Here is a 27,864-nt window from a genome sequence, read left to right as displayed (position 1 = left end):
CTGGCCGGGCTGCCACCCGGCCCTTTGGCTGCTTGTGGTAAACACTGAGCTCTGGGTCTTACTGAGCTAATGAGGAGGTGGGAGGAGGGGGACTCCCTCAGACACTCTTCTCCCTCACACACAGGCTTTGTATTCTCCTTCTCCCCCTCTCTCCTCTTGTCTGTCACATGCATCACCTCACTTACTACTGTCCTTTTCTTTTTCTTTCTTTCTTTCTTTCTTTCTTTCTTTCTTTCTTTATTCCTTCCCTCTGAGAAACCTCTGCTGCTGTAATTCACTTCCAATCACTCCCCAATGGTCGGTGTCAGACTGGGGCCAAACGTCAATTGGGGTCAGACACTGTCAGTGGCACATCCCAGTCTGAGGTTACAGCTAGCGGTGGCAGGAGGGTTTGCTATGGAGAGTCTCATCTGCGGCGGTTACATGAGGACACACTGTAGGTACAGCCGGATATTCTGTGTCCTGTTTTTAACAAAATATGGGGGAATACAAGTTTATTGGAAGCAGTTTATTTTATTGGCCGAAGAAGAGGCTGCAGTTTGGCCACAATAAAACCTCCATGAAGCTGTCAGAGAGCTGCTTGTAGCTTTAACATTTTGCTGAAATACAGCCTGTCTGAGATGGGCTTCTGTCTTGTTTTTATAACTTCACTATCCTCTCTGGGATTGTGAGTCAACAAAGAACTGATTTCTGGGAAAGAACAAAAAAAAAAGAGGCCATTGTTTTGGAACCATAAAGCGTTTTTTACTGACGTGTTTTTTTCTTGTTGAAGGAGATTTTATTGAATATCCACGTCTTCGCTCATTTGATATTTTCCGTGGCATCCACAGCAATCTCCCCAAGGCTGAACCATTATGGGGAAGCATCTAATTTGATTATGTTATCAGTACTTATCTGATTTTCTTCCCTCTGAAAGAAGAGACGCCCTCTTTGTTGCTGTGCTGTTGTGTCCTCTCTGCCTCTGTGATGTGTGTTTAACATTGAACTCTGGGCCGCCACGAGGTTGTTGCACAGTTCCACCTTGTCTTTGCAGTTGCTCTCAATAGTGGTTCTGCTTCTTTGCCTTTCCCTCCTCCATCTCCATCCTCCTCCTCCTCCCCCATCCCCCATCCACAATCTTCAATTTACTCTCTCTCTCTCTCCTTTTCTCTCTCTTCCTCTCTCTCCCTTTCTCTCTCTTTCTCCTTCTTCTTATGCATAAATGAGATTTGTCTAGACGGGTGCAGCTCCGCAACCACAGGCCTCTGCATAACAAGCTCGTTATGCAAACGTGTCTGATTGGATGGCGCCGTTCCATTGGCTGCCACTGTGATAGAGTGTGTGTGTGTGTGTGTGTGTGTTCTCTGGAAGGGAGTGAGTGGCAGGATAGAAAAAAAAAGAGTGAGAAAGGAAAAAGAAAAGGAGGAGAAGTTAAGAGATAGAGTGAGATAGAAAATAATGGGGTGAGGGAGAGGAGCTATGAGATGTGAAGGAGAGAAAGTGAGAGGAGGAAGAAGAGGAGGAGGAGGAGTAGGAGGAGGTGGTGATGTTGAGGGGGGGGGGACTATGAGAAAGAGAGAGGGAGAGAGAGAGAGAGCCAGACACTGCTCAAATTTGGTCACCATGGCAACACAGCCAGGCTGCTGGTAGGGTTGGCGGGTGCTGCGGCAACGTGAGCCTTTCCACTGCGCTACAGAGCAAAACGCCTGCAAGTCTCTCCATGGAGCCACACAGGCCTGCTGAGCAACAGGCAGCGAGCAGAGCACAAAGCCGCTGTGCACTAATTTTATTCCACTGAACGTGCACACACACGTTCAAACATAAACATTCATATGTATACACATACAGAAATATATTCTATCCTATGTGTTGTGCACAAAAAGGGAAAGTCACACCGATAATATTGTGCAGGATAAAATGCTACAAAATGTACATGCACATATGAACTGCTGCAACTACACACAAGTAATTAGGTGAGAGGTGCTTAATGAGAGAAACAGGAGACACACTCCCCCCCCCCCCTCTCTCTCACTTGCACACCAGTGAATTTGTTCATATGAAACACACAAACAACACCTGTTAACTGTTAAATCCATACAGCCTTCCAGATGTCTCATATTAAACCCAGCAGGATGCAGCTTGGTCCACAGATCAGCTCTGCGCTCTGATTGGCTGGCCTGCTTGAGGTGCTGTGTTTTACTTTATTGTGAAAAGGTGAACGCCCATGATCTGACTCTGACTCCTCATCAGCTCGCTGTTGACTTGAAGTCATTTGTGCATTTCATCGCAGGCAGGAGAATTATCATATTAGCGAAGCAGTGACACTTTAGAATGATGTAATTTAATTTATGCAAATGCCATCAAGTAGAAGCTTTTATCCAGAGTGGTTTATAGTACACTGACAGCATATGTTTTTAGCGTGGGTGGCCTCTGTGGGAGCACTAATCCTCAACCCTGGCACAAATTAATACCATGCTTTTTTCATATTTGAATTACCCCCCTTATTTATCACTAGATGTGAGATGGGGTCTCTTTAGTGGACATAGATTTCCTTTTCTTTTCTGACCTGGAATCTTATTGTGGCCCAGGAATCTGCATTGATGCGAGTTGTAGTCAGTCACGCCCTGAGGTAGAGAGCTGAAGATTCAAAGCCAGATTCTACTTGTTTACATTTATAAAAATAGCTGCTTGGCAGCAGCTCTGCACTACATCAAAGAAATGGCTTGGATTAAGTTTTCATTGAGTAAAAATATACTTGTAGCCTGTGAAGGTGTCACTTACAAACACATTTTGTATCTGAGAGAAAACTAGGGAGATTAGAGAAACACTAAATTAATCAACAGCAGGCAGTTATTTGATTTTGCATCCTTCTCAAATGCCATAGGGAGGAATTCAGGCACGAGTGGAGAGTGACCTGGAGGAGACCTCGGAGGTGGAGGAGGAAAGGGAACGTCCGGGAATCTGCTCTGAGAGCGAGAGCAGCATGTATGGTTCTACCAAAAAGAAGAAGAAGAAACCCAAGGAGAAGAAAGAGAAGAAGCCCCGGAAGAAGAAGAGAGATGAGGACGAGGATGAGGATGATGATGATGATGGTAACATGAAAGTAAGTTAAGTTAAATTTAAGTAGGTCTTTCTTTCACCTGGGGGCTCATCCAAGGCTCTGTCTTAGTTTCAATGAGGATAGACTTATAAAATCTCGTTTGTTTGTTTGAATTTCACCAATCCTCCGTACATGCATTCAGGAGCTGCGGACAGCCACATGCTGCCAGTGGGGAATTCTTTGCCCTAGGGTACTTTGCTGGTTGTTGAAGGGGGAAAGCTCTGCTCATTCACTCACCACTTCTCATACATTACTTTAAGACTTTTGTCCCTCCTCACTGACCTCCAGGACAGAGCTGCTGCTGCTGCTGCTGCTGCTGCTGATGATGATGATTAATTCAATCATAAGACCATCAGAAAGACAGCAGGAAAAAATATAATTGAATCTTAAATCTAGAATTCAAATGATCTACATCACAGATAGAGTGAGGGTGTGTCCGGTTTATTCACCATTAAAATCAGATGTTTGATTATTTTATGTGTCAATAATTGACTGTTCTTCACAATAGATGTTTTTGTTAGTACTTCAAAAAGTGTCATTCATTTGAAGAGGTATATTTGTATCTGTACAAGAAAGTACAGTGAAACCTTAAAAAATCTAGTGTCCTACCTCTACATAAAGAATTTGGTTCCTAAATTATTCATGGCGGACAGTCAAAAATACTGAAGCTGTCCTGTGAGATAAATTGATAAAATGTTTAATTTAAACATATTATTTGCAAACATTATTGAACATGTGTCGGTCTCTCTCCTTCAGGAGCCCAAATCATCCAGCCAGTTGATGCATGAATGGGGTCTTGAAGACGTCCAGTATGGCTTCACAGAGGACGACTATAAAACCATCACCAACTACAAGGCTTTCAGCCAGTTCCTCAGGCGAGCATCTAATTTTTGTCTGGATTAGCCTTTCATGTGATGTTTAGTTTTTCTTGATTGCCAGAGCCCCTTGCTAAGAGTCTTCCAGCTAAACTCCACAGTGAGACTAGAGTGTGGTGTGACGAGCAAACACTGCGCTTTTTGTTTGAGCTTGAAAGCTCGGCTGTTGGTATAAAGAGTCTGTCTCACCTGGGGCTGTCTGGCTCGGCTAAGCCTCTGCTCTGACAAAGTGGAGCATGAGCTCCTGCAGTGCCCCCTGTGTGTAGTCAGCTGCTTACTGGATGCCTGTGACAGCCGGGAGGCTCTGGGACTCGGTGCTCTGACCCACTATCTTTCACAGGCCAGCATGCCAAACCTCAAGCTGTTGCCTGACAAATCACAAACATGACATACACACAGCAAAGCTCGGAGAACAAAACTTAAGGGGCAGTGGAGTGTCAGCGAATCAAGACCCAGTTCCCTACAGTGCTGAGGGGAGTAGGAATTATATCAACAGGAATGAAGTGTGACATAATAAAGCTGCTGTTGTTGTCTCCTTTCCCCTCTGGTTTTTCTCAGGCCTCTCATCGCCAAGAAGAACCCGAAGATTCCCATGTCAAAGATGATGACAGTGTTAGGGGCCAAGTGGCGAGAGTTCAGTGCCAACAACCCGTTCAAAGGCGCATCTGCCACCGCTGTGGCCGCCGCTGTGGCTGCCGCCGTGGAAACGGTTACCGTGGCACAGCCAACGTCTGTCGGCAGCAGCCAACTGTGCTCTCAGCTAGGTCCAATCAAAAAAGCCAAAACCAAAGAGGGGAAGGGTAAGGCCGGGTCAACTGTGACAGAAACATCACACACAGGATTAATAGCAAAAAATAGGGTTAATATGTCTGATGTTTTGTGATTTATGATCTGTTTGTCTCAGGACCAGGAGTTAGAAAGAGAAGCAAGTCTGTGAAAGAAGTGAAGAAGAAACCCAAGCCGAAGAAGACCAAATCGAAGTCGGGCCAAAGTGGGAAGAAGAGGAAAGCATCCTCAGTACGTCTCGTTATTTTGCTTGGACTGTTTCCATTCATCTCCTCAGTTTCTCCACTCAGACGTGAATGTTGGCTTGTTTTCGTTCTTTGCATGACTCTCAGCTCTTTAGTTTGTGTGTGTGCTTTTCCAGAGTGAGGAGGACTTCCTGGAGGAGTCGGACTTTGATGACATCAGCATCCACAGTGCCTCTGTGCTTTCTGATACCTCGGGGGCCACCACCAAGAAAAAGGCCCGGCGTGGGCGGAAAAAAAGAAAAAGTATGTTTATTATCTACTCTTGCCCTGCGCTGCGTTTATCTCTTAAAATCCCACTGAAATCCTTCAGAACCAGACTGTTTGATTATGGGTAATGAATACATTAAAATGTCTTTTTTTTTAAGCTCTACTATAGTTGTCACCTTATACTGTTTCTTACAGATCAGCGGCATGTGTGATTCATGATAGACATGTCAGTATTTAATTATTCCTTTTGCCCTCTCTCCTCAGAGGAGGATGGCGATGGCTATGAGACAGACCACCAGGACTACTGCGAGGTTTGCCAGCAGGGTGGAGAGATTATCCTGTGTGACACCTGTCCCAGAGCCTACCACCTGGTCTGTCTGGACCCCGAGCTGGAGAAGGCCCCTGAGGGAAAATGGAGCTGTCCGCACTGTGTACGTAGATTAGTTTGATCAGATTCAGGCAGGTGTCAGGTTTTGGCTCATTATGAATCTTTTGTTTTGGTGATATTTTGGATGCCCTTTACTGAGCAGTCCGGACACACAGGCTTTTATGATTAAGAAATTTGGGGAAATAAACATTTTTTTTCCCAAAACAGGTTCACACTGTGCTGATTAAGGCAAGGCAAATTTTGAACGCTAATTAGTAATGACTAGTTTGCCATAGTGAAGAGGGGAGCATCAGTTATTTGTATGATAATTTTACCCCCTGTAAAATTTACAATCAGTAGTGCTAAAAAATGTGACATTTTGCTTGATTAAGTGTGATTGTGGCTACAGCAGGTAGATGACATGAGGCTGCGATGCTCTGGGTAGCACCAATGTAGAGCCCTACGGCTAAACCTGTGTCCACACCAGCTAACATTCATGTTTTGGGCTGATTGTAAATTTCTCTCACACTTTCAAGATGTGGGTGACACACACACACAGGGGTTTGTTAGTGAACATATATAAACATATATAAATCACCAGGCCAAGATGTCCTCAGTTCTTTGTAGTCCCTGTAAATTCCGTGGATACTTTCCGTTCTCTGTGGTGACACACAAACAAAGTGCTGCTACATCGCCACACTCTTTCTCCCTCTGGCTATCCACGCTTTGTGGTGTGTAAGGCTGGGTCACATTTGACTTTTTGAAGCCCTGCTGTATCATCGCCTGTTGGCGTTTCCTTTGTGTCCTTTTGGGCCAGGCCAACATTGTTGTGAGGTTAATATAACACAGACGGAGAAAAGCAGGCAGGTGAAGAACAGGAACAGGTGAGAGTCACACTGTGGCTCCTGAGTAATGCAGTTTAATTAGGGTAATTAGGAACCATCCAGAGAACACCAGGTTTTTTTATGTTTTATGCCCTGACAAGATAAAATGGCACAAAAACGACAACATTATAACAATACTGTGACTCTGTGGATTTATCTTTTGACCTTGTAGGAGTACCTCTCTCCAGATTTTGAATCTAAATTTTCTGCTGTGAAAACCTCACATCAGTATGCTGCTTGTGTATTTGAAGTCACACACAGCATTGTCTTTTAATATTTTGACAGATCAATAGTTCATGATTGATGAATAAGTTAACAGACAACAAAGCTTGGCTCCTGCAGCTCTCAATACTCCAGTGCTGCAAAACAAACCCCATAAAAATATTAGCAAATATATTTGCAAATTGAAGTGATATTTTGGATTAGCTTTAACGGCATCAAATCTGCTGTGTCCCTCAGGAGAAGGAGGGCATCCAGTGGGAGGCCAAAGATGAGGAGGAGGAAGAAGAGGAGGCTGCCGGCGAGGAAGAGGATGACCACATGGAGTTTTGCAGAGTGTGTAAAGATGGAGGGGAGCTTCTGTGCTGCGACACCTGCCCGTCGTCTTACCACATCCACTGCCTCAACCCGCCTCTTCCAGAGATACCCAACGGGGAGTGGTTGTGTCCTCGCTGCATGGTGAGCAGATGAATTTGATACAAAACAAAAAGTTAATCGTTATGCATGACGATATTAGCACACAGCGATTTTACAAGATTCTACTATACGAAATTCACATCACTTGTTTTTCATGTAACACTTTGTCCCTGTTGTCCCTGCCATGTACAAGGTTCTCTTTTTTAATGTTGTGCTTTGTTTCAGTGGATCAGCCCACACACAAAACCCACAGTAGTCAGCTAATAATCATTTCATAGAGGTGACTGTGACAGTTTAAATTCAATCTGTTTTTACATGACTCAACAGTCACAATCCAATGAAGACTCCCGTTTTGATTTTCTTGAAACAAAGATCTAATTTATATCTTATCTGTGTAAGTCAATGGAATAATGATGACAAATGAAAACTGGATTTCTAACTAAATCTGTCAATGTGATCTTAATTAATAGTAGTATTGTCTCAGATAAATAAATGAATGAAATGTTATTTTTGAAGTAGCGAGAGTGGAGGATTAGCTACAATCTGAAGGTTTCTAGACTGACCTGCCTGAAATCCCCATACTGTACTCTACATGCCCTCAGGTGTCATTGCTTTATCACAAACTAAGAATAAATGCATGACGGCACCTCTTCCTTTCCCTCTCAGTGCCCTCCCCTCAAAGGGAAAGTACAAAAGATCCTGCACTGGACCTGGGGAGATCCCCCGCTGCCGGCAGAACTGCCTGCAGGGCCTGATGGCAAGCCAACTGATCCGCTGACCAAACCTCCACTCAAGGGCCACCCAGAGAGGGAGTTCTTTGTAAAGTGGGCCGGCCTTTCATACTGGCACTGCTCCTGGGTCAGCGAACTGCAGGTGAGATGCCAGAAGTGCCACAGGTCTGATCTCAAATTAACATCTCTGCTCCCTTTGGCGACAATGAATGAGCCCGGAGACCGGTTTACTAGCACGTGTTATGCTGTTTGAGAATGAGAGTGTTCCTGCCATCCAACCTGCAATCACAATTAGTGAGATAGTTCTCTTCAACCTTGCTGACACCTAATTGATGAAAGAGCAATTGTTTTTTGTTGCAGATTTGGCTCTGTGGAAGCCACATTTCTCCAGAGATTTGACAGCTTTTGTGATTTATTTTGTAGCCCCCTTTTGTAGTTAATTAAATTACTCTTAATGCTGTGTCAAGGTGTCAAGGCTAGAATGAAACTCATCAGAATCAATTGTTGTGTAGCTGGAGCTGTACCACACAGTCATGTATCGGAACTACCAGCGCAAGAACGACATGGACGAGCCGCCGCCGTACGACTATGGCTCCGGTGAGGAGGAGCTCAACAGCGAGAAGAGGAAGAGCAAAGACCCCCAGTATGCTGCGATGGAGGAACGCTTCTACCGCTATGGCATTAAACCTGAGTGGATGGTTATCCACCGGATACTCAACCACAGGTGGCTGCTCACAGTTAACTCTCACACCGTGATGTCTTTGAAATGCCAGATTATTTTACAGACCTGTGATCCTCAGAGGGAAGCTTTGGTTGCCTCTCTGACACCTTTTACACTCCATATTACTTTAAAGCATGTTTAATAATACATGAGATTTTTTTTCTTGTCTTTTCAGACTGTTACTTGTTCTATTTCATTGCTTAAAAAAGCATCTGCTTTAGGGTTAAATAATAATAAAAACAAAACCATATCTTTCATGTGATTATGGATACATTATTGCATGAATGTTGCTCAGATTGAAATGCATGTGCTCTCTTCAGTTTTGATAAGGACGGTGATGTGCACTACCTGATCAAATGGAGAGACCTGCCATACGACCAGTGCACATGGGAGGTGGATGACTTTGACATCCCAGAATATGACAGTTATAAAGCTTCTTATTGGGACCACAGGTTGGTTAAATACCTTTTTTTAAAAGCTTTTTCTGATTGTGAGGTGAGAGTTCTTAAAATTAACTGTTATCTGATACCCCTTTGCTTTAGTTGTTTGTCATTATTGCTGCAATTTTGTTTTATCAGAGAGCAAATTTTAGGAGAGGATCAACGCCCCCTTGTGGTGAGGAAAGGAAGGAAACTTAAAGAGGACCATCCAAAGAGGGAGGTCATTCCTGATGCTCCCATCATAGATGTAAGTTTGCATTGTTATAGGTGTAAAGCAACTATTTGTAAGGTTAAAGATATAATTGCTCTGGAATAAATATCTCCAGTGTTTAACCTCTAGCATGACCGCTACATGTGTCTTCCATATTCTTACATCACCAGCCAACCATCAAATTTGAGCACCAGCCATGGTACATTAATGCCACTGGAGGAACACTGCACCCATACCAGCTGGAAGGCCTGAACTGGCTGAGGTTCTCCTGGGCTCAGGGCACAGACACCATCCTGGCTGATGAGATGGGTCTGGGAAAGACGGTGCAGACGATAGTGTTTCTCTACTCACTGTATAAGGAGGTAAGACTGCTCTCCTTCATCACTCTCACATAACATTATGACTCTATGGCAGTCCTTTTAATATAAATGGTGATGTGGATTTGTATTTAATCATATGGTACAATGAGAGAAGTAAAGTAGCGTTTCTTTCTGTAATATGACTCAGTCATGTCTTTCCTATCTCTTTCGACAGGGTCATTCTAAGGGGCCTTTCTTGGTGAGTGCGCCCCTTTCCACTATTATCAACTGGGAGAGAGAGTTTGAGATGTGGGCTCCAGATTTCTATGTGGTGACGTACACTGGAGACAAAGACAGCAGGGCAATCATCAGGGAGAACGAGTTCACCTTTGAGGACAGCGCTGTGAAATCAGGACGCAAGGTGTTCCGAATGAAGGTGCTGTAGCTCCTCTTCCATAGTCATCCTTCATTAAATAAGGAGAATTATACAGCTCTCGTTATACAAATATGCAACCTTTGATTATGCAGAAAGATTGATCATATGTTTGGTATTTAAAACGTGTAAGTCATCTAAACTCGTTAAAGTTTTTCCCTGTGTTCTGTCCTGTAGAAAGACACTCCAATCAAATTCCATGTGCTGCTGACATCTTATGAGCTGATCACTATAGATCAAGCCATTCTGGGCTCTATCACCTGGGCCTGTTTGGTGGTAGATGAGGCCCACAGACTGAAGAACAACCAATCAAAGGTATTTTGTTTGTTTCCAGAAGCAGGAACGCTTGGGGATGTTTAACAGAGCTGCCTTGTTTACAGCACATCTCTTCATCATCTTTTGTCTTGTTCAGTTTTTCAGAATTCTAAACGGGTATAAGATCTACTACAAGCTGCTGCTCACTGGAACTCCTCTTCAGAACAATCTGGAGGAGCTGTTCCACCTGCTTAACTTCCTCACCCCTGAGCGCTTCAAGTAAGTCCTAATGTTTTTCTATCACCCTTACTCCCTCTGTTTTTACCTTTCTTTTCACATCATATATTCAATTTTCTGTCCCTCAGGCAGGAATTTATTTTCTGTAACTGAATTTTACTATTTCCTTTTTTTATATCATTTGTAATCTGTGCAGTAACCTTGAGGGCTTCTTGGAGGAGTTTGCCGATATCTCTAAAGAAGACCAGATCAAGAAGCTCCACGACCTGTTGGGGCCGCACATGCTCAGGAGGCTGAAGGCTGACGTCTTCAAGAACATGCCCGCAAAGACAGAGCTGATTGTCAGAGTGGAGCTCAGTCCCATGCAGAAGTAAGACTAGCCCAATATCCTACTTTGCAAAAGACAGCAAAGTAAATGCTTTTGTGATTTTCCCTCTCACCTCTCTTCCCCTGACTCTGTCTCACTTCTGACCTGCAGGAAATATTACAAATTCATCTTGACGCGGAATTTTGAGGCTCTGAATTCCAAAGGTGGAGGGAACCAAGTGTCTCTGCTCAACATTATGATGGACCTGAAGAAGTGCTGCAACCACCCATACCTGTTTCCTGTGGCTGCTGTGGTATCTACCTAAGTTAAATGTTTCTGACATTAGATGGAGCTGCTTTACATCAATCAGCTAGTGGGATTTTTATTTTTTGGTAAATTTTTGTCTTGTAGGAGGCTCCAGTTTTACCCAATGGCTCTTATGATGGAAACCTACTGGTGAAGTCCTCAGGAAAACTGACACTCCTTCAAAAAATGCTGAAGAAACTCAAAGATGAAGGACACAGAGTTCTCATTTTCTCTCAGGTAAGTACTCCAGTAAATGTGTGCATTCCCACTGTGAACTGTAGTACAAGTACAAGCCTTGTGACACCATCTTGTTCCCAGATGACAAAGATGTTGGATCTGCTTGAGGATTTTCTGGAGTTTGAGGGCTATAAATATGAGCGTATTGACGGAGGTATAACTGGAGGCTTGAGGCAGGAGGCCATTGACCGCTTCAATGGTGAGGTTTCTTTTCAGAATCTGTGTGCATGTTTTCCTTTTCTTGGCTTTTGCTTACTCACGCTGTTAGGAACACACACAGCAACTTTCTGCTTCTTCCTGTGTCACAGCACCTGGCGCGCAGCAGTTCTGCTTCTTGCTTTCCACGCGAGCTGGAGGTCTGGGCATCAACCTGGCTAGTGCAGACACTGTCATCATCTACGACTCTGACTGGAATCCTCACAATGACATCCAAGTACTGATTTCTCTTGCACGCTTTTGATGCAATGTGTGATCCATATTTAGCCAGCGGAGCTTCAGCTTCTTCATCACACTGTAACTCTCTCTCCTCCTCTCGCAGGCTTTCAGCAGAGCTCATCGTATCGGCCAAAACAAGAAGGTGATGATCTATCGCTTTGTGACTCGGGGCTCAGTGGAGGAGAGAATTACACAGGTAGCGAAGAGGAAAATGATGCTGACCCACCTGGTGGTACGACCTGGCCTGGGCTCCAAAACCGGATCCATGTCCAAACAAGAACTGGACGACATCCTCAAATTTGGCACAGAGGAGCTTTTCAAAGATGAAATGGAGGCAGCACGTACAATGGGTACGTCATGAGTTTTTAGTCACTTGTACTTTTTCTGCCACTTTGAGAAACTGCCATAAAGCTGCTGCTGAGATTGAGCTTGATGATCAATACCTCAGAGTTTACTTTCTTTTATGCTGTTTGTCTACTCTCAAAAGACTCCTATCAGACATTAAAATATGATCCTGTTATGGACAGGTGATAACAAAGACGGTGAGGAGGGCAGCGTGATTCACTACGATGACGATGCCATCTCTAAGCTGTTGGACCGCAGCCAGGACGCCACTGAGGACACAGAAATCCAGAACATGAATGAGTATCTGAGCTCCTTCAAAGTGGCTCAGTATGTGGTGAAAGAAGAAGATGGAGAGGTGAGAACATTTTCACATTAAAATGAGGTCACACCATTGAAATAGAGATTGTCGGCAGGCTGTAGATCTCATTTATATGTCAGATTCTAACTTATTGTAAAGATACTCTGTGGTACTTTAACTCAAAGCTGTTCTTGTGTTATTTTTCAACACATCTGTGAGCATGTGATACATTTTTGGTGCTTTAAGAGGCCTTTGACATTGTAAAATTTGCACCAGTAAACACTCTTTATGAGAATTTATATACTGTATTTATGTATGTGTGTGTTCTTGTTCAGGAGGAGGTGGAGCGGGAGATCATCAAGCAGGAGGAGAATGTGGACCCGGACTACTGGGAGAAGCTCTTGCGCCATCACTACGAGCAGCAGCAGGAGGACCTGGCCCGGAACCTAGGCAAAGGCAAACGCATCCGAAAGCAGGTCAACTACAATGATACCACCCAGGAGGACCAAGGTAGGCTGTGCCAACACACACACACAGATATTGTCTATCAATACGCACATATGTCATCAAAAAGACTCGATTTGGATCAACGTTAGGATAGTCTTAGGGAAAATATTCTTTGGCAGCATGTCTGTAAAACAGCAGCCACGCTCTGTTACTGACACTTTTAAATGTTGACATCGGGATTTGCCATTCTTGCACATATTTAAATACAATCTGAAATACACAAGAGCCCCCTAGGAGAAGAACACACAATAATAAACAAGCTTTGTTGGCCACCAGCTTACCGGCTGGCAGGAGGACAGGTGGCAGCTGAGACCGAAGGAAGAGACGTTATTACTGCTTGGTGGGTTCATGTTTATCAGAGTTTATCTGAAGAATCTTTCCAGCAGTTTTAGCTGTAAGGTGTTGTCACGGCATTTAATGACTGCATGTGCTTCGTTGGAGCTGTTGCCTGTATGAAAATAGACTTCAAACAATTAATTTGTTAATTAGAGAGATAGTTCCTCTAAAATAACATGACCAGGCACCCCCCTTGTCAGCAGACAGTCCCTGTTTCTAGTGGTCTGTTCCTGAAATGTCCCCAACTGTGCCCACTTAGAAAGCACCCCACAAACTGAGGCCATAGTCCTCCATTGCAATAGCCCTTGTTTGAATCCAGCCTGTGACCTGCTGCTGCATGTCATCCTCCTCCTCTCACCCTAATGCCTGCCTGTCTCTCTCCACTGTCAGCTGGCCATTTAAAGAAAACCTGCAAAAAATATCTATAAAGAAAAAGGACAGAGAAACTGCAGAAAAGATAGAGAGCTCTTTTCCAAAAGATTTCCAAGGCTACTCCTTAAAGCAGGATCATATCACTGTCACTCTTATTCTGCCTCCTACAAGCTCCTACTAGTGTTACAGAAAACGGATTGAAAATCTTAGACATTACGCACTGTGGAACATCACAACAAAACTTTTGTATTGCCAAATGGGAACCATTGAGTGACATTGTGTGAAACATGCAGAGGCATGATAAGAATGAAAAAACAGACACCAGAGTTGTTTCTATGTTTTTATACATATAATATTGGATATTTTAGCATTCTATTAACATAGAAAGCTTAATTAGAAATGCCCCTGGTCACTTGAGTGTAAAAGCTTAGCTTAAGTATTTGTACCACTTTTGTTGATGTACAAAAGTGTGTTTTAAATTGGTATCATGTGTATTTCATGCATACTTCAAAGGAAATCAAAGGCCTGTTTGTCACTCGCCATTTTTCCAAAACACTGTCCACTGAAAGAAGCCTTTGACTCTCTATTAGTGAGGCAATAGTGTAACATTATCTTAACCCTAGATAATACTAGGTGTACTTCTAACATTGTAATACTTAACAAGGGCTCTATAAAATTTGCCACTGGATGTTTTTTTTACCTGCTCTTGTATTTCAGGCAGTTGTGTAGCCTTCTCAATGGCGTTTAAAGCAGCTGTCCTGTAGTTGAACTTTTGAAGAGCGTGAAAAGATTTCACAGCTCACCGCAGCCTAGAGTACACTCTACTTTTTAAGTGATCATCTGTCAGCTCTCAGCTCTCTTCCAGAGGACAGAAGTGCTTTCAGTACCTGCATGCCCAGCTGTAGTGGTCTGTAGTAATCTGCAGTGCCATGGCGCCCTCAGGTGGCCAACAGCAGAAGTGAATGCAATGTACTGTTTCTTTTTGATGTGTGGCTCAGAGTGGCAGGATGATCTTTCAGACAATCAGTCGGAGTACTCTGTGGGGTCCGAGGACGAGGATGAAGATTTCGAGGAGAGGCCTGAAGGTACAAATAAAAAAAAAAAAAGAAACAGAAAAAAACGTGTTACATAAAGGTGCATCTTTTTCTAACAGAAGTGTGTTTTGTATTTTTGTAGGTGGGCGCAGACAGTCTCGTCGGCAGCTCAAGGGTGATAAAGACAAACCTCTGCCGCCCCTACTGGCTCGTGTTGGAGGCAGTATCGAGGTATGAATTTCAGCATTAAGTTCCTTTTTGTCTTATATTATCTGCCTGCAACAACTGGCTGTACTGTATTTATTTGTTCTAAAAAATAGTTTTTATTCAACCAACCATCCTGCAATATGTCCGCAAGCATCACAGCTCCTGCTGATCCTGTGCTCCTGCTCAGTCGGTGTAAACAAGGATAGAATTAGGGTCAATACTAATGTTATTTCAGTCCAAAACACACTATGTATTTGTGAGGTTGCTCAGTCTGTGTTATTTTACACTCTGACTTTTTGACTTGACTCCTTTCAGATATATTTATGCCTGTTTTCATGTCGTCAAGGTCCTGGGGTTCAATGCTCGTCAGAGGAAAGCCTTCCTGAATGCCATCATGCGCTGGGGCATGCCTCCTCAGGATGCTTTCAACTCTCATTGGCTGGTTAGAGATCTGAAAGGGAAGAGTGAGCGCGAGTTCAGGTGAAGCCCTAAATATTATTGTTATTCTTAAACTAAGATAGAGTTATTATATATATTTTTTTGGCAGGAAGGGCTTGTGTTATGAGGCAGCTCTGGGCCAACTCATCAACTTTTCACTCACTGCGTGGTAAATGCTGCAGGCTAAAAGCTTTAGTATACTCATTTAAAAGTTTGTAAAGTGTGGCCTTCTCCGAAAGGAGCATGACATAAATACATACTCAGAATATAAGAGGTTATTTCTGAGCTCAAGTTAGCTACACAGCACTAGAACAAATACTACAGATTCTTATGATTGAACTAATGCTGCTACCAATACGACTGCTGTTATTATTTCTACAACTTCTATGAAGGGAGTGTTTATATTTATTCCCATTATGTTATGAATTAGTAAGATGTAAAATGATATAAGGATTGATTGATAAGTTTGTGACCCTTGGTAAAAGGTGTAAAACTGTAACCACTGAGCAGGTGACGTGCTCTCCTAAATGTGTAAAATATATTACACATTAACTCTTAGCAGAATTTGGTTGACATCCATGTACAGATTTTAGATACAAGAAGATCCAATCATTAACAAAGTGTATGTCATCCAAAAGAGCAACTTAAAAGAAACTTCTATTGTCCAAGTCCATAAAATAACAAGATCATAAAAGCTGTGACAGGGCCCAGGATGGCTACGATGTAACAGATGATTAGAGTGCTCTCTGTGAACTGTGACGCTGTGTATAACTTGCCTGTCCGAAAAGAAAAGTGTTTTCAAAATTCAGTCATCGAAACTAGGGCTAACACTGTGTGGAGACTCACAACTCATAATCATACGGTTCCTGTTGTTGTATAAACTCACAGGGTGGGACAGAAACATCTGTAAGCAACACCAAAAAAGTAATGAGGTGTAGTGATGATGAACTATTTATAGGGGCAGTCAGTTTAATTATCTGCTCAGAGTGGACGAATGTAGTCTTAGATAAACTTACCACTGGAGGAACCAACTTATCCATGCGCCATGGGGGGCATTTTATTATGTCTTTGAATCTTTGTGTAATTTTCTGAAAGACTGCACAAAGCCTGATGTTATTCATGTTTTCAGACAAAACAGCTAAAGCTCTTTGACTTTGTGTTGAACTGCAGATGCATCTTCTGTAAACATGCACACTAGAACAAATTTGTTTTGTCAAATGAATTCAACATGTGAAACTACTGCCCAATTTCCTACCACCTTTACTCCTAAATATGCTGATAATATCATGCCATTAATGCAGCAGATATTACTGTTGGCATATGTTCTTATTACATTCTTACAGTATTACTTCCTGCCTCACGTCCGTTACTGCTGGTGTCTCTTTTGTTACATCTCCTGTAAAACCTCTTCAGGGCCTATGTGTCTCTGTTCATGAGACATTTATGTGAGCCGGGTGCCGACGGAGCGGAGACCTTTGCAGATGGAGTCCCCCGAGAGGGATTGTCTCGTCAGCATGTTCTCACCAGGATCGGAGTCATGTCCCTTGTCAGGAAAAAGGTACGAGATATTCACCCAACACATCTTCAACACAGAGCTGTGAGTGTGGTGCTGCAAGATTAGGAAAAAAAAAGTAGGTCAGGCTCCTTAAGACAGAAACAAATGCAGAAAGAGGAAAGAAGGTACAAATTAACCCTCATACAAAATACAAACGTGGAGGTTTTGTTTTGTGTTTTCCACCTTTCCACCTGTGAGGGAAAAAGAGCTGCAAAGTCTTTCCGAAGTTCTTTATCAGGTTGCGACATTAAACCTAAGAAATATCTTTACTCCCATTTAAAAGTCTGTCGTATGTTCCAGATCCAGTAGTGTTCATTTAAATAAGGTGCGCAGAATTCACAGACATCACTTAACAGACATTAAATTGACAAAACTACTATATCGGAAAAATACAATATAACTTCATACATTGTATTTTTCCGATATAGTAGTTTTGTTTTGATCAAAAGTACGTGGACACCCAGCCTACATATGTGTTTGTTGGGCTTATTTCTTTAAGTTATCATCTAAATACTCATGCGCTCTAAACCTGCAACAATGAATAGAAGATTTGAAAACTGGAAACAGGAACATATTCAGGCTATTTCTACTGACAATTTCTACTGGATTCAGGTATCTAGTAGCATTCAATTCAATAGAATTGCCTCAAAGCATCTCTATAATTCTATTGAATTAAATGCTGCTGGATACCTGAATTTCCCCCCGGGGATCAATAAAGTATCTATCTATCTGACTTGTCCATAAAATGTATAAATACATTCATTGACTAATCACAGGCGATCAATAATGCAAACAATCACCACCTTTAGAGCTAAAAGATGACCTGAAGTTTCATATGGTGTCCATTTACTTTTGGTCATATAGTGTTAGTTCATACTAGTTTTTGTGTATTCAGTGTAAATCCACTCACATTAAAGCATTTATTGTAGTTTTGACCTGTGAATTTATAATCTTCCACTGCTAAGGGACTGTGGATGCAAATCAGCAAGTAGTTACATCTGCTGCATTCTCTTTTTTATTCTCAATGTTTCATTATGAGACTTTTTAATTAATCTTTTTTTTTTCTTTGCACGGCCTCTGGCAGATAAATGTAATACATTAGAAGCAAGTTGACATTAAAACAAGGATAAGTTTGATCATGAAGAGTTTTTGCATCCGGCTACAGACAAAATTAAAATTTCAGTGTGCTACATGTACTTTACAGCAGAGTTCTTCCTAATCCCTTATTTGAAGAAAGTAGGCCGTCTCATGGGATTTGCAGCTTATTACATTTGAATCTCTTTTTTTGCTGTAGGTGCAGGAGTTTGAGCATATAAATGGGAAGCTGAGCTCTCCGGATCTGATTCCTATTGGACTGGAACTGAAGAAGCTGACTGAGAGTGTTTCTTCTGATCCCAACACCCCGGTGCCATCCAGCCCAGTTGCTACACAGCCGGGAACCCCCGTCCCTCCAGGTCAGGACAAAATGTTTTGCTGGTTTCTCTGAGTGTATATTGTGCTCAGGAAATGGTTGAAAAAAATGTTTTCTTGACTGCAGAGAAGACTGAGTCCTTCCTGGGTTCCGCTGAGGAAAAGGAGGCCACAGAACACGATAACAAGAAACCATCAGAGCAGGAAGTGAGTCCCTTCTTTCCCTCCTCTACACATCGCTTTCATTCTGTTCTGCTTTATTGTCTTGTCCGTCTTCTCATGGGTCACCACTCTGTAGCCGTAGCTCATCTTGTCGTCCTCGGAGGACGCTTCTGTCAAACTCAGACACCTTTTAACTTGTCTTTCTGCCCTCTAACAACTTTCCTCCTTACTCCTCCTGTTGTTCTGCCTGTTTGTCCCTCGACAGGCCTCCAGTGCAGAGGCAGCATCTGTAGCTGAGAAGGCAGCTGACAGTGAAGAGTGCAAGGCCAGCTCAGAGGAGAAAACACGAGATGAGAGGAGCAGAACCGAGTCACCTTCCACAAAGAGCGAGCCATCTGCTAACCCAAAAGAGTCCTCTTTCAAACAGGCAGAGCCGCCATCCAGTCATACTTCACCTAAGAGTGAGTGGTGCATGATCTGCTCCTCCACAGCTGGTGCAAATTGCATCTGAATGTTTTTCATCTGCAGGTTTGTGCTATATTTATTTAATCTTATTTTGTTTTTCTGGTAAATTCTCAGCGGACCCATGCAAAGAAACTGAGAAGTCTTCAGAAAAAGATTCTGATTCTTCTCCGGCAAAAACTGAAGACAAAGAAAACAAGCCAGGTACACTCTTCCTGCTGTGAATCCTTAAACAAAGCACACATCAAATCATTTTTGAGTACATATAGACATTCCCTTTGAGGAAATAGTTCTGTCATTTCTGTTGCAGACGATGTGAAGGGTGAAGACATGCTAGAGGGTCGATTAAATGGAGACAAGGACACTCTGGATGAGATGGATGAGAGCAGGAAGGAGGACAAAAACGGATACAAAACCAAGTTCATGTTTAATATTGCTGATGGAGGATTTACAGGTAAGAATACGCCTGGATTTGTTTTGATTCTAAAAGAACCAGGTAACAAAGTATGACTTCTTCTTCTAACTTCCTGACCTGATTAAACAGTTGTTCTGCTGCAGATTAGGTTATTCTCAACAAATTATCAATAATATGTTGTGGTTTAAAGTTCAGCTTACAACAGTAGCCCACCTACACTCTGTTTTTTCTTGGGGTTCAAGATATATTTTCTTCTTCTTTTTCACTGTAAAAATGTCTCCATACAACACAATGGTCTACAAGACATAGTGTGCAGACAACTGTCAATCCAAATGAGTTTTCTTTCACACTTTAGAGTGATGTTTGTGTATCACTCCTGTGTTTTACTGTTATTTCAGATGCCACATTGATCTGTGTTCTATTTTTTATGAATCTTGTTTTCATGTATATTTACATTCTCCTCCTTTTCATAAAATGCTGGAAACATCTTGAATATCTTTTGTTTTGTTTTGTGAAATTCATCAGAATTGCACACCCTTTGGCAAACTGAAGAGCGAGCTGCCCTATCTTCTGGAAAGATGCATGACATCTGGCACCGTCGCCATGACTACTGGTTGCTGGCTGGCATCGTAACGTATCCTTTCCCAGATGTTGAAGCGAAAGGCTCGACATCTGGCAGCGGAATGTGATTACTTATGACATGAGGAAGCCGCTGCTGAAGGTCTGATATTTACAAAATGTGAGAGGTGATATTATATAAAGCTAGGCCTTTATAAAACTAAGAGAGAAGGATTTTATGAGTTTCTGTGTTCCTCTTTGTTTTCCTTGACCCCGTGTCTACCTCAGACACGGCTATGCTCGCTGGCAAGACATTCAGAATGATCCGCGTTATGCGATTCTGAATGAGCCCTTTAAGACTGAGATGCACAAGGGCAACTACTTAGAGATGAAGAACAAGTTCCTGGCCAGACGTTTTAAGGCAATTGTGGAGTTTTTGAAAATATTAAAAAACACCAAAAATATTTTGAGTTATATCTAATTATATATATATCTCCCTGTCATATCGGTGTTTCATTGAGTCTCTCTCCCTGTAGCTGTTAGAGCAGGCTCTGGTGATTGAGGAGCAGTTGCGGCGGGCAGCTTACCTGAATATGACCCAGGACCCCAGTCACCCGGCCTTGGCTCTCAATACTCGCTTTGCTGAGGTGGAATGTCTGGCAGAGTCTCACCAGCACCTGTCCAAAGAGTCTCTTGCTGGGAACAAACCTGCCAACGCCGTGCTGCACAAAGGTCTGCGGTCCTCTCTCAAAAAGGCCTATTATTTATTTTCTGTCACTTGTTTATAAGCTGCAAATTTCCGAAAAAAAAAAGCTGGAAATTAAGGTTTATCCATCCATCCAGAGAGTCAGCGTCATGTGAAGAGCCTCTAACAGACAGCAGCCTTATTTTATGTTAATGTGACTCAACATCAAAACATGCTTACAGTGATTAGAGGGATGGATGTTTGGGAAGAGGCCAAAAACTGAGGCCTGGTGTTCAAAATGACATTGTGTGTGACCCCCACTGATTTATCTTCCAATTGAAAATGTTATGGCATTTACTTCTTGGCAGAACCAAACAATTATTTAGCTTTTATCAGTTATTTTAGGATTTATTTTTACAAAACTTGTTCATGCATTCTCCCTGGAATTTGTCTTGCTCATGTTTTTCCCCTTGAGCAGGAAGCCGCTTGTGTTATGCTGAGTGTGTGCTCTCATGTCCTTTCAGTGCTGAACCAGCTGGAAGAGCTTCTGAGTGACATGAAAGCAGATGTGACACGACTGCCCAACATGTTGTCCAGGATCCCGCCGGTGTCAGCCCGCCTGCAGATGTCTGAGCGGAGCATCCTGAGCCGCCTCACCAGCCGAGGCAGCGAGCCTCCGCCGCAGCAGGTGAGGTGGTGCATAGTGGTCAAGAAGGTCAGGTGGTTTTTTAAAAATAATTAAAATAAATATACGTCAATATTAGATGATAATTCATCTCAGGGATGAGGAAACAATGCAGTTTTGCAGAGTACATTACAGATTAAGTCTCAAAAGCTTTGAAGTCCTCAGTAGTCACGACTCAGCAGCTACATTATTACCATAACAGAGACAGACTCTTTATTCCCCCGTGCAAAAGTTTCCTCAGGTGCAATGTGAAAAAAAATCTCCCCTAAGTTGCTTACTTTCACTACTGAGCTCCACATTCTGCTCCCAAAGGCTTTAACAGAAACCTGCATTGTCTCATTTACTCTTCTCTTTCCTGCCGTTGTGAGTTTTATTATCTGTTATACAAGAGATCATTTCAGTACTCTGATCGGCCATATCCTCTAGCAGTGGTTGCCATGCCAACGCTGGTCGTAAACAGGAGGCAGCTGGCAAATTGAGATGCTTTCCTCTATTTTTTTGTACTATTTTTTATCTATTCTGGGTAAAAATAGTTACATGGCAGCAGATTTGAAGTCTTTAGACAGTCAGCAGAGGTAGTGTGAACAGTGGCAAAGGGAATGCATGAATGACACACAGGACTTTGACCCAAGAGACTGTGGATTGTGTCCTTTTTTAATCATGTCTGTGCCAAGGTACTATTTATGTACTTAATTTTACTATTATATAATTTTACTATTTACTTAATTCTGCAATTTGGTTAGGCAAGAACATCTGGGTTGGCTTGAGGCAAATATCATGAAGGATTTCAGCTGAACACAAATAGCATTTTTGGCAGCCAACACCCAGGTGCTTGCGTCAACTAGTCCAGGCTGGGTGCAAATTGCTTTTCTGACTACAGACACAGTGTGCACCAATCACTCAAACTTAAGACCTTGCATGTGTTGCACCTGTGTATAATTTTTAGAACTAGTGTGGAGCTGGTATAATCTGACTAATATCCATGGTAACAATAACAATTAATGATCACACAACCTTAAAAGTACGATGGCATCGTCTTGTTCTTATAATGAATAAGTGACGGGACAAGAAAAAGACTGATGGGTCATTTCAAACAGTGAGCTCACGTTGGCAGGCAAACCTTGTTTGATTCAAAGGAAGAGCTCTTCCCTCTACTACAGCACGTGTTTAGACAGAAACATGGTGCTGTCGCCACCCTGCAGCTGCTGATTGTGCTCAGATTTTGTGTAAATGGGGCCTTTCACAATGCTTTGGGAGATATGCATCTCAGTGTACATCACAGAGCAGTATGCCAGGCTGTTAGAAGATTTTCCTGCTTTGCATAGAGCTCTAATCATTATTCTTTCACTCTCATTAGCATTTATCTTCCTTTGATTTTAGATCTGTATTTTCCTTTTTGTCCATATCTGAAGTTAGCATGCGCTTCAGATAGAAGTGTGTTGCTGGCTTTGCATGTATCCAGGTAGACATGCATCATAAGGTGTTATGATGCATGTCTACCTGGACACATGGTGCACCATGGTCATTCAGACTTGGTGCACTCTGTTAATTCAAAGTCAGATGTAGCTAAAACTGGTATAAGAGTTAAGACCTACCTTGTTTATGCTTAGCTAGTGCACTCCTCTCCTGGATAATTTGTCTTCATCTTGCACTAAACAACCCACAATTACTATTCTGCTATCTATCCCTTGGTGAAAATAGCACTGTGAGCCACAGACACCTGGATGTTTGTCTGACATATATACCTTATACCTGGGTATAAATAGCAACATTGCGTATTCCACCTGGGTGTGAATAGCATTATAAGCTACAGACACCTGGGTGCTTGCATTTTCTATGCAACCCCTGATAAAATCAGCTATTAGCTATTCAGCACTAGGCGCAAATCGCATCATTGGATTTAGACATCTTGTCTTACCCATTTATACCTGGATAAAAATAGCCACATTGGCTGTTTCTCGTGGGTACAAATAGCGCTGTTATCCTCATGCACTTGGCTGCTCCTGTCTGCTATACTATACACAAGCAAATAGCATCCTGGTTCAAAAAGCAAGCTGACAGAGCAGCTCCACTGTAAATCATGACATGTAACTCTCAGCTGGATAATTCTTCTTTTTTGGATTGTGTTTTCAGCCTTTCAGCCAGAGTGCGTTTGGTTGCTCGCAGATGTACGGCAGCAGCTTTGGTGGAGGATACAGAGGACCTGGTGGACAGCCCATGGTCAACTACAGTCAGATGCCTCTGGGACCTTACGTCAGCGGTAACAATTTGTATTAGATCATAAGGGACATAAACAGGAAAGGGAGGCTGATAATGCAACCAATCAAATTTTGATTACTGTCGGTTACGTCATTTTGGTAAACAGTTTATAAGCAACAGTCTACACACATGTCACTTACTAAGGAATCTTTTTAACAGGCAGGCTGAGCTCAATTTTGTTAATCAAATAGCAGACATATCATTATTGTCATTATTTATCTTCATTATATATGCCATAATCTTAGCTATTGAATTTTTAGAGAACATTTCTTCTTACTTCTAAATTACTGCCAGACAGGATAAGATATTAAAGGTAGGGTAGGAGATTTCATTCTGATGCACTTTTTGTTAAATTAGTGTAACTTCTCTTTTCAATCCGATAGCAACCAATTAGTTCGGCAGTTTCACATTAAAGTGAAGAATATTAATCATCTGTGGAAGCTATAAAACACTAAAAACATCAGCCAATCCTCCGGGTGGACCCTGCACGGAGTATTGGCTGGTTGTCACTCTCTTCCTGCTCTGTGCGCACCAGAGAGGTACGTGCATGATGGTCGAAGTCACAGACCGCAGCTCGTCTTCAGGTAATGCGTGTCCATGTGATTGGGAGGCGTGGCTTCGGGGTGAGCTCCGAGAGAAAGGGGCGTGTGTTTACTTTCGAAATCTGGCTGACTCTCACTGAGTTTTCAAAATCTCCTACCCTACCTTTAAGCATCTAGACATTTCTAATATAGTTTAAAAAATGTTTTTTTGAGAAAAAATAAAGGTAAACTGAAATATGTATGTATGTTGCAATTATTAATTACCTTTTGGATATGCTAGAGTTAAATGTGCTTTTTTTCTGTAGATAACTCTCATTTTATTTTGCTCATAGAGTCAAAATATCCATATTTATGCTGAGTCAGTGAGTCACTCGCCCTTGTCCCTCTTCAGTGTCCTCTAATGGACCCCCGCCCCCTACAAGCCATCTGGACAAGAAGTCACTCGACTCCTTGAGAGACGTGGCGACACCTGACCTCAAGTCAGGCAAACCTAGTGATGTCATCTGTATTGAAGACTAGACCAGCTCCATAACCCTGACCTGAGGTCAGACTCTCCCAGGGATGGAACCTGCGTCGATGACCGCTGCCCATCTCTTACCAAACGTCCTCTTCTTTCTCCTGATCCTCGGATAAGGCAACTAACTTTTTGAATTAATGCAGATGTATCTATCTTAACAATTGCACTTTTTTCTCTTTCAAGGATCTGATAGAAGTGTATCAGTAGGTGTTTTTTTTGTTTACCTGTGGTGGAAGGCTGCGGATTAGGAGGGAAAGTGGAGCAGCTTGTCTGAAAGAGGATTTTTTTTTTCAGCCCTGCACTACACAACGCCAAACTCAATTAGGTTGTTGGAATTGAGTTTCTGATGCTCTTTATTGGGGCTTGTTCTAATCTTGGAATGTGTGTTTTGTTTGTGCCAACTTTTTCATTCTGGCGTTGCTTTTATCCATCTGCCTACTCACTGTACACTGTGACTGTGGCCCTTCTGGAGAGAGAAACTGAGGACGGGAGTTTGTTTTTTTGTTTTTTCATGAGGGCCGATATTGTTCCTTTAAATGTATTTCTGTCATTCATGTTGTAACCAGTGGATAAAATATTGATTTTAAATGCATCAAAACCTATTCTTACAAATGCAGTAGCTGGACACGGTCTGTCTGAATCCTCTAAAGGCTGCCACCTGCTGGTGATGTGGTAGAAAGTCTTTTCTGCAGACACACTTGTGAAGGGTTGGCTTCTTGTACTGTACATACTCAGAGACTGCTGTTTATTTTACCTCACATAGGTCTAATGATAGTGAACATATGAACACATACATGGATAAAATCAGAAGCCTGACTCGGCGCCGTGACAAGAAAACTTTGGGGCAAAAATGATTTTTAAGGCATTTTAGAGGAAGACTGAGTATTTCTGTGTATGGTACAATATTTGTGATTCTTTCTATATTTGAATGTTAGTAGTGGCTGTAGAGCTTCACCCTGGGGACGCGACCAGTCATTATAAACAGGAACTCATCTGGTCGCACATACAGGGCTTCAGTGCTCAGGCCTGAACAGGCTTTTTTCTTTTTCTTTTTTTTCCTCTTATATATCCCAGGGACTTTCCCAGCTCCCTTTTAATGGTTAGGACTAAATAAGAACACATGCTTACAGTGCCGTGTCACCTTTAAGTATTTTGACGCAAACTGAGATTTTGTTTGCTCCTCTTCATGTTAAATAATGATGTATTTGGTCACTTGGTGCCATTAAAAGAGACGATCTGGAAGGATTCGTTCAGTGCGTTTTCCCTCCTCACAGGAGAAGGGTGCACAGTGGAGGAGTACTCTCTGTATTATCAGCTTTTTTAAAGGACCAAACGTTGCACAGCATTATGACTCTTAGACGATGTCTTCACCTCCAGCTTCCTCAGTTTTTGCTTTTGAGAGCGTGTGTCGTCATCTGTTGCTTTACCTGGTGTGAAGGCAGGTTAGTGTGGTATAGCTGCATATCTAGCCCATTCCATCTACTCTTATTATGTGCTAAAAGTGACGAAGTTAAACAATCTTTTATAAATCCAAGCTTACTGTTGTTCATTTTCTATGAAGGCGTTGCAGAAATGGACTTTTTTTCTTCTTCTTCTTCTTCTTTTTTCCAAAGACCCGTGGCATCATATGTTTGTATTGTTACTGTTAATATTGCCACAGCACTTCTTCAGATTGACTAATCTAAAGTGAAAAGACGGCTGGTGTATTTTCTTACTCTCTTTCTGCCAGTTTCAAATGATTGTCCTGAGGTGCTTTCCTCTGATCCCCCCTTAAAAAAAATCACTTTAGAAAGCACCTTGAGAAAGTGCGTCCCATCCGTTTTTGCGCTCCTCTTTGTTAGTGTTGTTGACTTATGTTCTCGCCATCGACTACTTGATGATTACTTAATAGGTTGCTGGACAGATAGAACCTCAGAAACATGTAAATACTTGAAAGATTTTTCCAGAGATAAGTCCGTGTCATATAGATTTTTGTATTAAACCGAAGGGGGGTTAAAAAAAAGATGAATGTCTACTGGATGGTGTTGCCATAGAACTGCTACGTGCACCGTATGTGCTCATCAATTGAAATCATGTCCTTTCCCTCTGGAGCTATCGAAAACACAACAACGCTCCAGTGAAATGCAATCAAAACTGAAGCCAGTATGAATGTAATGTCTGTTTTAAAAAAAAGGCTTCAGTCTAATATTATAAATATGTTAACAATGTATGTACATGCTTATTAATGTGGCTTCAAAAGCTACCAAAAGACCCTGACAAAAGGCACCTTTGTTGCAGTGAATGCACAGCATGTGAAGCGTTTGACAGGACGGTTCACTTCTGGGGGGCAGTTAGTGTGTATCAAGCATTTACAGACAATGAGCTCCAAGCAGTGTTACAGTTCTGATATTTGTGCTGTATAGCAATTGAATGAAGAAAAAAAAAGTGAATTGTCATCTTTTTATTTGTATTCTGTGTATTTGTTCAATGTGTTTTAATAAATCTTCTGGACGACAGAAAGGCTGTGGGATCACTTCTTGTGTGGATGTGATTGAGGAGGACTTCAGATGTAATTAAAGTGAATGACATTCTTGACCTCACTCATTACCATGTGTTTGTTGTGCAGCGTCTTCCAGCGCGACATGTTACAATCAGCAGGACTGAATGGGATAGAAACACTGGAGTGGTCAGTAAGAGACAGAAATAGCAGATAGAAGCCCTTCATTCAAGATTCAAGATTCAGATAAGATAAGATAAGATAAAACTTTATTAATCCCGAAGGAAATTCTTGTGCCACAGGTATCAAGTTACAGCGTTTATTGTCATTTGCAGTTTAGAAACTGGTTTCCCTGCACAATGAAATTCTTACTTTGCTGCTCACACTGAATGCCATAAAGGTTTAAGAAGTCAAAATAGAATAATTTGCAAAAGAGCAATTTGAACAGCAAAAAGATGCAAATAAGTACACAAAATATAAACTATGGAAGTAAATGAAGCTAAATACATTTAAATGTGCATGTGTGCTACATCAGCTGTTGTGCAAATTGAGCAGAGAATGAATCATCAAATCAAATCATCAATCAAAACTGTCAGGAGGTAAACAATTGTACATGTGCAGTTATTGGATTGGATATTAAGGTGCATAAAGAAATAAATAGATAAACAGTATTTCAGTTACTGCAGGTAAACATGTCAGCATGTAAACAGTCAGTGTGTATGTTACATGTCAGCATGTAAACAGTGTGTTGTGTATGTGCGGGGTACAGTCCATTGTTACAGACTCCTGTCAGCTGTTGAGGAGTCTGATGGCGGAGGGGAAGAAAGAGTTCCTGAGTCTGGTGGTCCTGCACTTCGCACTCCTGTACCTCAGGGGAGGAGAGTGAACAGACCTTGTTCATAGACCAAAG

The 27,864-nt window shown here is 42.1% G+C and overlaps 1 protein-coding gene across 1 annotated transcript in view; it reads left to right on the top strand.

Annotated features, from left to right (window-relative positions):
• chd5 (chromodomain helicase DNA binding protein 5) overlaps window positions 1-26,887 on the top strand; it is a 36,170-nt gene extending 9,283 nt beyond the window's left edge. Inside the window, exons 3-40 of the mRNA XM_028405588.1 lie at window positions 2,864-3,082; window positions 3,836-3,954; window positions 4,513-4,754; window positions 4,859-4,971; window positions 5,102-5,228; window positions 5,457-5,623; window positions 6,903-7,121; window positions 7,746-7,952; window positions 8,323-8,534; window positions 8,852-8,983; window positions 9,110-9,218; window positions 9,353-9,544; window positions 9,717-9,917; window positions 10,092-10,229; window positions 10,327-10,448; window positions 10,603-10,776; window positions 10,885-11,026; window positions 11,125-11,256; window positions 11,338-11,455; window positions 11,565-11,689; window positions 11,795-12,041; window positions 12,219-12,391; window positions 12,670-12,844; window positions 14,548-14,634; window positions 14,726-14,814; window positions 15,137-15,270; window positions 16,642-16,786; window positions 18,078-18,237; window positions 18,321-18,400; window positions 18,621-18,816; window positions 18,935-19,021; window positions 19,128-19,271; window positions 19,758-19,866; window positions 20,079-20,211; window positions 20,327-20,522; window positions 21,000-21,163; window positions 23,294-23,420; window positions 24,353-26,887. Coding sequence (XP_028261389.1) covers window positions 2,864-3,082; window positions 3,836-3,954; window positions 4,513-4,754; window positions 4,859-4,971; window positions 5,102-5,228; window positions 5,457-5,623; window positions 6,903-7,121; window positions 7,746-7,952; window positions 8,323-8,534; window positions 8,852-8,983; window positions 9,110-9,218; window positions 9,353-9,544; window positions 9,717-9,917; window positions 10,092-10,229; window positions 10,327-10,448; window positions 10,603-10,776; window positions 10,885-11,026; window positions 11,125-11,256; window positions 11,338-11,455; window positions 11,565-11,689; window positions 11,795-12,041; window positions 12,219-12,391; window positions 12,670-12,844; window positions 14,548-14,634; window positions 14,726-14,814; window positions 15,137-15,270; window positions 16,642-16,786; window positions 18,078-18,237; window positions 18,321-18,400; window positions 18,621-18,816; window positions 18,935-19,021; window positions 19,128-19,271; window positions 19,758-19,866; window positions 20,079-20,211; window positions 20,327-20,522; window positions 21,000-21,163; window positions 23,294-23,420; window positions 24,353-24,480 — 5,784 coding nt within the window. The 3' untranslated portion in view covers window positions 24,481-26,887. The remainder of the gene's footprint in view (window positions 1-2,863; window positions 3,083-3,835; window positions 3,955-4,512; window positions 4,755-4,858; window positions 4,972-5,101; window positions 5,229-5,456; window positions 5,624-6,902; window positions 7,122-7,745; window positions 7,953-8,322; window positions 8,535-8,851; window positions 8,984-9,109; window positions 9,219-9,352; window positions 9,545-9,716; window positions 9,918-10,091; window positions 10,230-10,326; window positions 10,449-10,602; window positions 10,777-10,884; window positions 11,027-11,124; window positions 11,257-11,337; window positions 11,456-11,564; window positions 11,690-11,794; window positions 12,042-12,218; window positions 12,392-12,669; window positions 12,845-14,547; window positions 14,635-14,725; window positions 14,815-15,136; window positions 15,271-16,641; window positions 16,787-18,077; window positions 18,238-18,320; window positions 18,401-18,620; window positions 18,817-18,934; window positions 19,022-19,127; window positions 19,272-19,757; window positions 19,867-20,078; window positions 20,212-20,326; window positions 20,523-20,999; window positions 21,164-23,293; window positions 23,421-24,352) is intronic.
• Window positions 26,888-27,864: the final 977 nt, after the last annotated feature.

This window comes from Parambassis ranga, chromosome 5, assembly GCF_900634625.1.
Source record: "Parambassis ranga chromosome 5, fParRan2.1, whole genome shotgun sequence".
NCBI lineage: Eukaryota > Metazoa > Chordata > Actinopteri > Ambassidae > Parambassis > Parambassis ranga.
This window is presented reverse-complemented; position numbering and strand designations above follow the sequence as displayed.